At 40.5% G+C, this 12,934-nt stretch overlaps 1 protein-coding gene across 6 annotated transcripts in view; it reads left to right on the forward strand.

Annotated features, from left to right (window-relative positions):
• The window catches only part of NFU1 (NFU1 iron-sulfur cluster scaffold), a 43,350-nt gene extending 30,732 nt beyond the window's left edge, over window positions 1-12,618 (forward strand). For all 6 annotated transcript variants that reach the window (XM_031008332.3, XM_031008333.3, XM_031008329.3 and 3 more), the window contains 3 exons: window positions 2,634-2,694; window positions 8,199-8,373; window positions 12,451-12,618. In XM_031008332.3, coding sequence (XP_030864192.2) covers window positions 2,634-2,694; window positions 8,199-8,373; window positions 12,451-12,495 — 281 coding nt within the window. In that variant the 3' untranslated portion in view covers window positions 12,496-12,618. The remainder of the gene's footprint in view (window positions 1-2,633; window positions 2,695-8,198; window positions 8,374-12,450) is intronic.
• Window positions 12,619-12,934: the final 316 nt, after the last annotated feature.

The following is a 12,934-nucleotide window of genomic DNA, read 5'->3' on the forward strand; positions in this document are numbered from 1 at the left end:
ATTTTTTTGAGACGGTGTTTCACTCTGTCACCCAGGCTGGAGTGCAGTGGCGTGATCTCAGCTCACTGCAACCTCCGCCTCCCGGGTTCAGGTGATTCTCCTGCCTCAGCCTCTGGAGTAGGTGGGATTACAGACACCCGCCACCACTCCCGGCTAATTTCTGTATTTTTAGTAGAGACAGGATTTCACCATGTTGGCCAGGCTGGTCTAAAACTCCTGACCTCAAGTGATCCGCCCACCTTGGCCTCCCAAAGTGCTGGGATTACAGGTGTGAGCCACTGAGCCCAGCCTTTTGAAATATATTTATATAAGCAAGTATGTTGCGGGATTGTTAGAAATAGCAGCAAACTGTATAAACAACTGAAATAATGAAGAAACTGGCAAAGACAAATCTATATAAAAGTTACTGTGTACCAGTTTTAAATATTGAGGCATATTTGTATATGCTAATGGAGAAAGACCTTCAAGATATATTACACAGAAAAGAGCAAGATATAGAATAGTATGTATGGTATGATCTCATTTGTGTTAATTTATACATGTAAATGTAAACACGTGCTGGGAAGATATAAACTAAACTCATGATAGTTATTGTCTATGGAAGGGATGGTGGGGAAGTAGAATTTAGGTTTATTGATCTAAGACAGTTTTAGCTTTTGTGCTTTTTTTCCCCCAACAAATTTATTTATTTTTAATTATCTATTTATTTTTTTTTTGAGGTGGAGTCTCACTCTGTTGCCCAGGCTGGAGTGCAGTGGTGCGATCTCGGCTCACTGCCACCTCCACCTCCTGGGTTCAAGCAATTCTCCTGCCTCAGCCTCCCAAGTAGCTGAGATTACAGGCGTGTGCCACCACATCCAGCTAATTTTTGTATTTTTAGTAGAGACAGGGTTTTACCGTGTTGGCCAGGCTGGTCTCAAACTCCTGACCTCAGGTGATGCGTCTGCCTCAGCCTCCCAAAGTGCTAGGATTATAGGGGGAACCACTACGCCCAGCCGTTTTGTGTGTTTTCTTTTTCTTTTCTTTTCTTTCTTTTTTTTTTTGAGATAGAGTCTTGCTCTGTTAGCCAGGCTGGAATACAGTGGTGCGATCTTAGCTCACTGCAACCTCCGCCATCTGGGTTCAAGTGATTCTCGTGTCAGCCTCCCCAGTAGCTGGGATTACATGCACCTGCCACCACACCCGACTAATTTTTGTATTTTTAGTAAAGACAGGGTTTTGCCCTATTGGCCAGGCTGGTCTGGAACTCCTGACCTCAAGTGATGTGCCTACCTCAGCCTCCCAAAGTGCTGGGATTACAGGCATGAGCCATGTTTTATTTATTTTCTCAAAAAACTCAATGTTAATATAATTTAATTTTAGGGGTTGCCAGAATCTAGTGTTTGTTATAATGTAATATGAAATCTCCATATTTTTGGTTTTCTCAAAGGCTAACTTTGTGCTCAGAAGATTTGTAGAACATTTCAGAGGCCAGGCATGGCTCATGCCTGTAATCTCAGTACTTTGAGGGGCCGAGGTAGGAGGATCACTTGAGCCCAGGAGTTGAAGATCATCTTGGGCAACCGGATTAGTCTGTTCTCACGCTGCTGATAAAGACATACCTGAGACTGGGCAATTTATAAAGGAAAGAGGTTTAATTGACTCACAGTTCAGCATAGCTGGGGAGGCCTTAGGAAAGTTACAATCATGGCGGAAGGGGAAGCAAACGCGCGAGTCTTCACATGACGGCAACAAGAAGTGCCAAGCAAAAGGGAGAAAAGTTCCTTATAAAATGATCAGATCTCGTGAGAACTCACTCACTGTCATGAGAACAGCATGAGGGTAACCACCCCCATGATTCAATTACCTCCCACCAGCTCCCTCCCACAACACATAGGGATTATGGGAACTGAAGTTCAAGATGAGATTTGGCTGGGGACACAGCCAAACCATATCAGCAACATGGCGAGGCCCCATCTCTACAGAAAATAAAAAAATTGCCTGGGTGTGGTGGCTCACAGCTGTGGTCCCAAACTACTTGGGAGGCTGAGGCAGGAGGACTGCTTGAGTCCAGGAGGTTGAGGCTGCAGTGAGCTGTGATCACCCCACTGCACTCCGCACTGGGCAACAGAGTGAAACGCTGTCTCAAGAAGAAAAAAAAAAGAACATTTCAGAAATTTCCAGAAGGCTTACATCTATATTTAGTATGGCTGGCATTTTGAAAACCAGTAAATTGAGAAACTGAAGATGTAACTTAACTTACAAAGTAGGTGTGCCTTTTTGTCTCAAAGTTTCCATCAAAATTCAGTTTCTTTTCTCCGATACTTTCAATCCTTGAGAACAGAGAATGTCTGCATATTTACTGGCTTAAAATTTCACACCCTAACATCATTAGCATATCAAGATGTTTTAGTGTACTCCTCTTTATCACCAGATGTTGAGTTGATTGGTATTCCCTAATTTTTCTTCAGATAATCAAATGAATGATTCTGTCATCAATTTCCCAAAATATATCTCCATACCAAGTTACATGTTCTTTCTATAGTTTTATGTTTTTAATGAACCATGTAGTTAAAATCATTCTGTTTTAATACTCGTATTTGCATGGCTATAAAATTTCTACTCCTGATGTTTTTATATGTAATTATTTCTAGGATCTGAAGAAGATGATGAAGTTGTGGCAATGATTAAGGAATTGTTAGATACTAGAATACGGTACGTGCTCCTCTCTCTACCTGAATTCAAGTGCTTTGGAGGCATTTTTCATTAGAGCAATATAGTTTTAGTTGGCCATGAGATTATAGTAGATTTTCAAAATAAGTGCAAGTTAATGTAAACCACAACAGGTAACCATGACAATTGAATTTAAAGCCTGTATCTTCTCTACATTTACTCAAAATTTTAAAACATCCAATTTATTTAAACATATTCAATGAAGAAATGTATTCTTCACAGTCTCAATTTAGATTTGATATTGTTATAATACCAAATTTCTTAAAAAGAAAAAGAAAAAGACTTAATGTTTGGGAAGGTTGTGAAGAGAGAATGAGTACCTATTTTCAGTATATTGCCCATACAGAATAAATTTAAGTGAGTGGAGAACAGCAGGCTTCTCCTTTTGCTTGTAGCAGACCAATAGTCATGCTGAGAACTCCCAGAAAAGCTGGATAAAGTACAATAAAAAGAATTTGTTTGAAAGCATTAGATAGCTGCCAGAGCAAGCAAAATGTGAGGTGCCAAGATCCTGGAGAGAAGGGAAGCTCACTCAGTTTTCCCTTCAGGCATTTGCTGTTCCTTGCTACATAGCTAGGGTAGAAGAAGCTGGGCAGAGGGCAGCTGCTAAGAATCAGAGAAACCATTGGGCTTTCAGAAAATTTGTTTAGATGGGAAGACAAAAATTAAAATTCTGGGTTACCAGTGAAATCTTGATTTCAAGGACCAAGATCCTAGAGAGCAGGGAAGTTAAGAAAAGTAAGCCTATAGTTTTTTGTTTTTTTTTAAGACGGAGTCTTGCTCTGTCACCCAGGCTGGCATGCAATCTCAGCTCACTACAGCCTCACCTCCCGGGTTCAAGCGGTTCTCCAGATTCAGCCTCCTGAGTATCTGGGATTACAGGCACAGGCCACCACACTCAGCTAATTTTTGTATTTTTGGAAGAGACAGGGTTTCACCATGTTGGCCAGGCTGGTCTTGAACTCCTGACCTCGTGATCCACCCACCTCAACCTCTCAAAGTGCTGGGATTACAGACGTGAGCCACTGCGCCCAGCCAAGTAAGCCTATAGTTAGTAACAATGTATTGTATTCTTGAAAATTGTGGCTGGGTGTGGTGGCTCACGCTTGTAATCCCAGCAGTTTGGGAGGCGGAGGTAGGTGGATCACCTAAGATCAGGAGTTCAAGACCAGCCTGGCCAACATGTTGAAACCCCATCTCTACTAAAAATACAAAAATTAGCCAGGTGTGGTGGTGGGCATCTATAATCCCAGCTACTAGGGAGACTGAGGTAGGAGAATCACTTGAACCCTGGAGGCGGAGGTTGCAGTCAGCCAAGATTATGCCATTGCACTCCGGCCTGGGCGACGAGCAAAACTCTTTCTCAAAAAAAAAAAAAAATTTTTGCTAAGATAGTAGTTATTAAGTGTTGTTGACACAAAAAATAAGTATGCGAGGTAATGTATATGTTAGTATATGTTAATTAGCTTGATTTAGCCATTCCATGGTGTATACAGATTTTTTTTTTTGAGACAGAGTCTTGCTCTGTCACCCAGGCTGGAGTGCTGCATGATCTCGGCTCACTGCAACCTCTGCCTCCCAGGTTCAAGTGATTCTCCTGCCTCAGCCTCCTGAGTAGCTGGGATTACAGGCATGTACCACCACACCCAGCTAATTTTTGTAGTTTTAGTAGAGACAGGGTTTCACCGTGTTGGCCAGGTTGGTCACGACCTCCTGACCTCAGGTGATCTACCCTCCTCGGCCTCCCAAAGTGCCGGGATTACAGGCGTGGGTCACCGCTCCCGGCCTACATATTTCAAAACATCATGTTGTACATGGAAATATCTATAATTTTTGTGAATTAAGAATAATTAATTGGAGGCCAGGTGCGGTGCCTCACACCTGTAATCCCAGCACTTTGGGAGGCCGAGGTGGGTGGATCACAAGGTCAGGAGATTGAGACCATCCTGGCTAACACAGTGAAACCCCGTCTCTATTAAAAATACAAAAAATTAGCCGGGCATGGTGGCGGGGGCCTGTAGTTCCAGCTACTTGGGAGGCTGAGGCAGGAGAATGGCGTGAACCTGGGAGGCGGAGCTTGCAGTGAGCCAAGATTGTGCCACTGCACTCCAGCCTGGGTGACAGAGCGAGACTCTATCTCAAAAAAAAAAAGTAACCCTGGAACTAAAATTATAATAACTGAACTTAAGAACTCATTAGATTGGACATAGTTGAAGAGAAGATTAGTATACTGGAATTTAAGTCAGTAGAAAATATTCAGCCTGAAGCACAGGGAGAGAAGAGAATAGAAGATATAGGAAAGAAGCATGAGACGGTGGGCATGGTGCTCACACCTATAATTCCAGCACTTTGGGAGGCTGAGGTAGGAGGATTGCTTGAGCTCAGAAGTTAGAGACCACCCTGGCAACATAGTGAGACCTTGTCTCTACAAAAAATTAAAAAATTAGCTGGGTGTGGTGGTGTGCACCTGTAGTCTCAGCTGTTCCTGAGGCGAGAAGATTGCTTGAGCCCGGGAGGATGAGGCTGCAGTGGGCTGTGATCACACCATTGCACTCTGGTCAAGGAGACAGAACAAGACCCTGTCTCACCAGAAAAAAAAAAATGAATCAAACCTCTGGAGGGGAGAAATAGAATAAAAAATAATTCATCAATCCAAAACAATGCAAAATAGGAAACAGTAAATGGTAATATAAACTCAAAAGTGTTGGCATTTAAATGACAGTAGTTTGATGAACAAAAATAAGATTGTCAAATTGGATGTGAAAAAACAAAAAAACAAAATCAACTATAGACTGCTTAGAAGAGATATAGGGGCCAGGCATGGTGGCTCATGCCTGTAATCTTAGCATTTTGGGAGGCCAAGGTGGCAGATTGCTTGAGCCCAGGAGTTTGAGACCAGCCTGGGCAACATAGTGAGACCCCATCTCTACAATGAAAGAAAGAGAGAAAGAGAAAGAAAGAGAGAGGGAGGGAGGAAGGAAGTGAAGGAAGGAAGGAGGGAGGGAGGGGAAAAGAAAAGAGAAGAGAAAAGGAGAGAAATAGAATATTTGTATGACCTTTGGGTAGGCAATTTTTTTTTTTTTTCCCAACGGGACACAAGAAATCAGATAAAGACCGGGCGTGGTGGCTTACACCTGTAATCCCAGCACTTTGAGAGGCCGAGGTGAATGGATCATCTGAGGTTGGGAGTTCGAGACCACCCTGACCAACATGGAGAAACCTTGTGTCTACTAAAAAAATAAAAAATTAGCCACGCATGGTGGCGGGCACCTGTAATCCCAGCTACTCGGGAGGCTGAGGCAGGACAATCCCTTGAACCCGGGAGGCGGAGGTTGCAGTGAGCCGAGATCGAGCCATTGCACTCCAGCCTGGGCAACAAGAGCGAAACTCCGTCTCAAAAAAAAAAAAAAAAAAAATATATATATATATATATATATATATATATCAGATAAAAATCAAGGAAAATACATATAAATTGGACTACAGTAAAATTGTGACTGTCTCTTCATCAGAAGATGCCATTGGCTGGGCACAGTGGCTTGTGCCTGTAATTCCAGCTACTTAAAAGGCTGAGGCAGGGGAGGCTCCCTTGAGCCTAGGAGTTTTAGGTAGCAGTGAGTGAGCTGTGATCATGCCACTGTATTCCAGCGTATGTGACAAAGCGAGACTGTTAAAAGTGCCATTTACAGTCAAAAGGCAAGGTATAGATTAGAAGATATTTACAGTGTTTATATGACAATACATAAATAACTTGTACAAATTGGTAAGAAAAAGACAATCAGAGACTGGAGCAGGTACTTCGCAAAAGATGATCAAGTAGTGGCTGGGCGCAGTGGCTGACACCCATAATCCCGGCACTTTGGGAGGCTGAGGTGAGCGGATCACCTGAGGTCAGGAGTTCAAGATCAGCTTGGCCAACATGGTGAAACATGGTCTCTACTAAAAATACAAAAAATTAGTTGGGGGTATTGGTGCATGCCTGTAATCCCAGCTATCTGGGAGGCTGAGGCAGGAGAATCACCTGTACCCGGGAGGCGGAAGTTGCAGTGAGCTGAGATCGTGCCATTGCACTCCAGCCTGGGCAACAGAGTGAGACTCTGTCTCCAAAAAAAAAAAAAAAAAGGAAAAAAGATAATCAAGTAGCCACTAAACATGAAAAAATGCTTAACCTCATTAGTTATTATGAATATTCAAACCATAATTAAATATTCGTACAAATCCAGTAGAATAGTTAAAACTATTAAGACTGACAACACCAATTGTTGGTGAGGATGTGGAGCAACAGAAACTCTCATACACTGCTGGTGGGAATGTAAGTTTATATAACTGGAAAACTATATGGCAGTATTTATTAAATCTCAACATATTCATACTCTTTATTCAGCAATTTCACTTTCAGGTATATTCCCAGTAGTAATATATATGCATACCAAAAGACATTTCTAAGAATCTTTATAACTGCACTATTTGTAAAAGCCAAAACATGATGTTAACCTAAATGTCTATCAACAGTAGAATGGATAAATAAATTCTGGTATATTTGCTTAATGGAATACTATGCAGCAGTGAGAGTAAATGACCTAGTACTATACTCTGCAACATAGGTGAATCTCACAAAGAGCATAGGAAGCCAGATACAAAAGAGTAATTCTACGTGATTTATAAATAGAATTTATATTTGTAAATTATAAAGTTCAGAGACTGGCAAAACTCATCAGTGGTGATATGAATTAGGATAATGGCTGCATTTTTGTTGTGGGGAGTGATTGGAAGGAAGCCCAAAGGGGACTTCTGGAGGTTTGGTGTTGTTTCTTGGTTTGGGTGGTTATAAATAAATGTGTGTTCACTTTGTGAAAACTTAGTGAACTGTGCATACATGATTTAAGCATTTTTCTGCATTAATGTTGTATTTCAATGAAAAGTTTACCTGAAAATGAAGCCAGCATGTGACAGTCTCCCTTTTCCTTCACTCAAAAGAAGTGACTGAGTATATTTTAGGTAATCACAATAATTATTAGGAAATTTGAAATCTTAAGTGCTGTAAAATATTGTTTTATTTAAAAAAAAATTTCTTTAGAGACAGGGTCTCGCTGTGTCACCCTAGCTGGAGTGCAGTGGTGTGATAATAGCTCACTGCAGCTTCCAATTCCTGGGCTCAAGCGGTCCTCCTACCTTGGCCTCTCAAATTGCTGGGAATATAGGTGTGAGCCACCATGCCCAGCCTTAAAAAGATATTAGTAAGCAAGATCAAATGCGATAAGTGGAGGAAATATTTGTATGAGTGAATTTTGGTATTTTACCTGAGAGTGAAAAAAAAAATTTAATTCTAAATAAAACTTAGCCACAGTTATTATTCTGTATTATAAAAGTAGCTCTAACTTTGTGAATTTTACTAATATAAAATTTAAGCTCTGAGCTGTATTAAATTTTTTCAATGAAAACTTGTATTTTAAAGAATATGTCATAAATATTCTTTGACCTCACAGGCCAACTGTGCAGGAAGATGGAGGGGATGTAATCTACAAAGGCTTTGAAGATGGCATTGTACAGCTGAAACTCCAGGGTTCTTGTACCAGCTGCCCTAGTTCAATCATTACTCTGAAAAATGGAATTCAGAACATGCTGCAGTTTTATATTCCGGAGGTAGAAGGCGTAGAACAGGTATGCCAATATTATATGACAGTCTAGATTTTTTTCATTTTTTCTTTTTCTTTGTAGATACAAAGGCTGGAAATAGATGTTAAGGCAAGTATTTGAAAAGAAGTTCATGACCTAGCTTTTTCTTCAAGGGCTGGATTTTTGTGTTGCAATTTTTATCAGACTTGAAGTCTCTTATTTTAGAAGTAACTTTGGGCTGGGCGCAGTGGCTCACACCTGTAATCCCAGCACTTTGGGAGGCTGAGGTGGGTGGATCACCTGAGGTTGGGAGTTCCAGACCAGCCTGACCAACATGGAGAAAACCCCGTCTCTACTAAAAATACAAAATTAGCCGGGCATGGTGGCAGATGCCTGTAATCCCAGCTACTCGGGAGGCTGAGGCAGGAGAATTGCTTGAACCTGGGAGGCAGAGGTTGCGGTGAGCCGAGATCGCGCCATTGCACTCCAGCCTGGGCAACAAAAGCGAAACTCCGTCAAAAAAAAAAAAAAAAAAAAAAATGAAGTAACTTTAGTGTTATGAGAACCTACTATGTGCCAGGCATTTTTGCTCATTTCATCTTCTAATAACACAGTGCATTAAGTCATTCCCATTTTGCACATAAGGCTACAGAGACTCAGAGGGCATATTGCTGCCCTGATTGCACAAAAATTATGAAAAAGGTTTAAAATGTAACACAGTGTTTTATAGATGAGATTTAGAAATCTTTAGTGGAAGAACTCTACTACATCATATTTACCAATTTTTTTTTTTTTTTGTAGAGACAGGGTCTTGCTATGTTGCCCAAGTTGGTCTTGAATTCCTGGCCTCAGGTGATCCTCCCAAAATACTGGGATTAAGGACTAACACAACTGGCCTAATCTATGTATTCTTAAATATGCAAGCAAGAAGCCCATTAAGAAATCATAGTTTGTTGTTATACTGAGTAGAATTCTAGAGCTTTACGTATAGCACAATATCAACATTTTTTTTTTTGCCAACATACCTAAGGAGTATAACACAGCACCTTGTCATCAGTAATAATGACTCTCACTGCAGTGATTCTCAACCAAAAAGCATGGCCTTATGGAGAGAGATTATCAAGGAGTGAAGGGATGTGTGGAAATTAGAAATTTCCAACCCACAGAATTTCAGGTAATTCTTTTTTTTTTTTTTTTTTTTTCTGGAGACAGAATCTTGTTCTGTTGCCCAGGCTGGAGTGCAGTGACACGATATCTCGGCTCAGCAACCTCCACCTCCCAGGTTGAAGCAGTTCCCATCCCTCAGCCTCATGAGTAGCTGCGATTACAGGCACATGCCATCATTTTTTGTATTTTGTATTTTAGTAGAGACGGGGTTTCATCATGTTGCCCAGGCTGATTTCAAACTCCTGAGCTCAGGCAATTTGCCCGCCTCGGCCTCCCAGAGTGCTAGGATTACAGGCATGAGCCACCGTGCCTGACCACCTCAGGTAATTCTGTGCCCTTAAGGGCTCCATTGGGAATCACTCATCCTTGGGTAGTATTAAAATTCATCTGTTCCACAGTGAACAGGTCTATATAGACCTATCCCCAAAGTCTTAGGGAGCTGAGAGGCTGAAGACAGAGGCTGGCAAATCCAGTTGGTCAGAAAGAAACATTTAATGGGGACTGAGGAACAGAAGCCATTTATTGGGCAGCTGCAAGATGATGGATTCCTGCATTGTTACCCGCTAGACTCAGGGCTTATAAACCCAGAGGAATGGGTATACATGCTTCAGAAGATATGTGTAGGACAACTGAAGTCAGCCCCTTTGGAAAAGGCAAGAATGCTATTTGCCTAATAGCCTATAATTTGCTTAAGGGCAAGATTTATGCTAAGTATGTGTTTGTTTAGGATAACATCAAGGTTATTTTGACCTAAAGGCAGAATTAAAGTAGAAAACTTAGAGGCATTCCTAGAACTGAGGTTAGTCAATGTGGCAGATTAGCATCCAAGACGGAGTTGCTTTAGCCTCCACACCATCGTTTTGGTCCAGTACATGACATCTCCTCTTTGAAGTTTTTATCCATCCCCCACTTGGAATTAAGTTCTTCTTTGACAGGTCCAAAGCTTCTGTTTTGGCTTTATGTTTATGTAGCTTTCTGTATCTGTTTTAGCTTTATGTTTACGTGGAAGCTCCCTAAGAGACTTGAAATCATATCCAAGTCTTTGTGTTCCTCTGCAACAACTAGCTGTGTGCCTTACAAATGTCCTATACATGCTTTGTATTAAGTATTTGGGAATATTATTCCAAATTAAGGAATAATTCTGCCTAAAATATGAGTTGGTTGACAAAATTTTTTGGATTGGGTATTGTTGAAATTGGATGTAAAATATTAATTTCTTGGAAATAAGTACCAATTTTTACTCAACCGAAAAGACAGCCTATGAAAGAATTCTTTTTCTATTGATTGTCTCAGATCAGAGCCAGAATCTGGATTTTTTTTTTTTTTTTTTTTTTGAGACGTAGTTTCACTCTTGTTGCCCAGGCTGGAGTACAATGGCTCGATCTTGGCTCACTGCAGCCTCCACCTCCCGAGTTCAAATGATTCTCCTGCCTTAGCTTCCCAGGTAGCTGGGATTACAGCCACCACGCCTGGCTAATTTTTATATTTTTAGTAGAGATGGGGGTTTCGCCATGTTGACCAGGCTGGTCTTGAACTCTTGACCTCAGGTGATCCACCTGCCTCAGCCTCCCAAAGTGCTGGGATTACAGGCATGAGCCACTGTGCCTGGCCTAGATTTTTTTTTTTTAAAAACTTATTTTGTTCCATTATCATCTATATGCCTTAAAAAATTATGTTAGTTGATACTTTGGTGGATTGACTGAGGAACATTTTTATTCAATTGTCCAGGGTAGGGTGATGAATTGGCCTTCAGATTAGAAACTTGAATTGGCATCTAATTGTAGTAGGTGTGGTGAGGAGAAAAAAACATTCTTAGGTTTATGTAACTTTTTCCTTCTCCAATGGAGTTAGTCTGTTATCTTAGTAATACATTAACTCATGGAAAGATAATAGCTGTTGTAACATTTTCCTGAGGCTTAAAATGATCTTTTATCTCAGTAAGACTAAAATAATTAGTTCCTAATATGGTGGGTTTTTTTTGTTTTGTTTTGTTTTTTACTTTCCTTGGGGATTCATTTTAATAAAAATAAATGTTTTTATAATAACAATTTGGTATAGCTTCACAGAATATATTTAAGTAAATAAGATGGTTTTGAAAAAAAGAAAAAGTCATTTACATTAGTCTTATGGCTAGAGAATACCAGTTAAATTGTTTTTTTTTTGTTGTTGTTGTTTTTTTTGAGACGGAGTCTTGCTCTATCACCAGGCTGGAGTGCTCTATCACCAGGCACTAGGCTCACTGCAACCTCCACCTCCCCGGTTCACGCCATTCTCCTGCCTCAGCCTCCCGGGTAGCTGAGACTACAGGCGCCCACCACCACGCCCGGCTAATTTTTTGTATTTTTAGTAGAGACGGGGTTTCACTGTGTTAGCCAGGATGGTCTTGATCTTCTGCCCTCATGATCCACCCGCCTCAGCCTCCCAAAGTGCTGGGATTACAGGCATGAGCCACCGTGCCTGGCCCCAGTTAATTATTTATAGTCTTTTCTGCCCAGCTGAGACTCTGCTATGGGTAGCCTCTTTGAGACAAGAAGTGATCAATGCTTTAATTAATTTCCAAATATTTAATTTGCTTTTATTTTATTTTTTTTTTGAGACAGAGTCTCGCTGTGTTGCCCACGCTGGAGTGCAGTGGCGCGATCTCGGCTCACTGCAAGCTCTGCTTCCCAGGTTCACACCATCCTCCTGCCTCAGCCTCCCTCGTAGCTGGGACTACAGGCGCCCGCCTGGCTAATTTTTTGTACTTTCAGTAGAGATGGGGTTGCTTTTATGTTTTTAGGATACCAGGTTATGATTTAAACCTTGTTCTTTGGGGCTGTTGATAGATTTATTCTTACTGGCTTGTCATGCCTCATTATAGAGTGTATCAGGTAAAGAAGTAATATTAAAATCAGGAAAATAGCAAAATCTAATCATTTTCTTAATTCTTAAATTGTCTTTGTTTTTTGGTTTTAGGTTATGGATGATGAATCAGATGAAAAAGAAGCAAACTCACCTTAAAATAATCTGGATTTTCTTTGGGCATAACAGTCAGACTTGTTGATTATATATATCAAGTTTTTATTATTAATATGCTGAGGAACTTGAAGATTAATAAAATATGCTCTTCAGAGGATATATAAATATTGCATGTTTGCTTTACCTCATACGAGTTATTTATAACCTCTTGAATCATCTTCTGTACACGTGGATTTTATCCAAGGATATTTTTATTTTTGTTCCTCATTTCCCATGGCTCCTTCTTTGCATATGTGTGAAGGAGTTTAAAATACATTTCCCCCCATCTAATTTATTTACTTTTTTCCATACAGGAAGAAACAGAATGCTTTTTAGAATATTCTAAAATGGGTTTTTGTGAAATATCTAAAACTATTTTTACTGAAGTTTTTAGCTTAAGAAACAGCTAAACAATTCTGTTTTAAAAATGGTATCTGGCTAC

This window comes from Gorilla gorilla, chromosome 12, assembly GCF_029281585.2.
Source record: "Gorilla gorilla gorilla isolate KB3781 chromosome 12, NHGRI_mGorGor1-v2.1_pri, whole genome shotgun sequence".
Taxonomy (NCBI): Eukaryota; Metazoa; Chordata; class Mammalia; order Primates; family Hominidae; genus Gorilla; species Gorilla gorilla.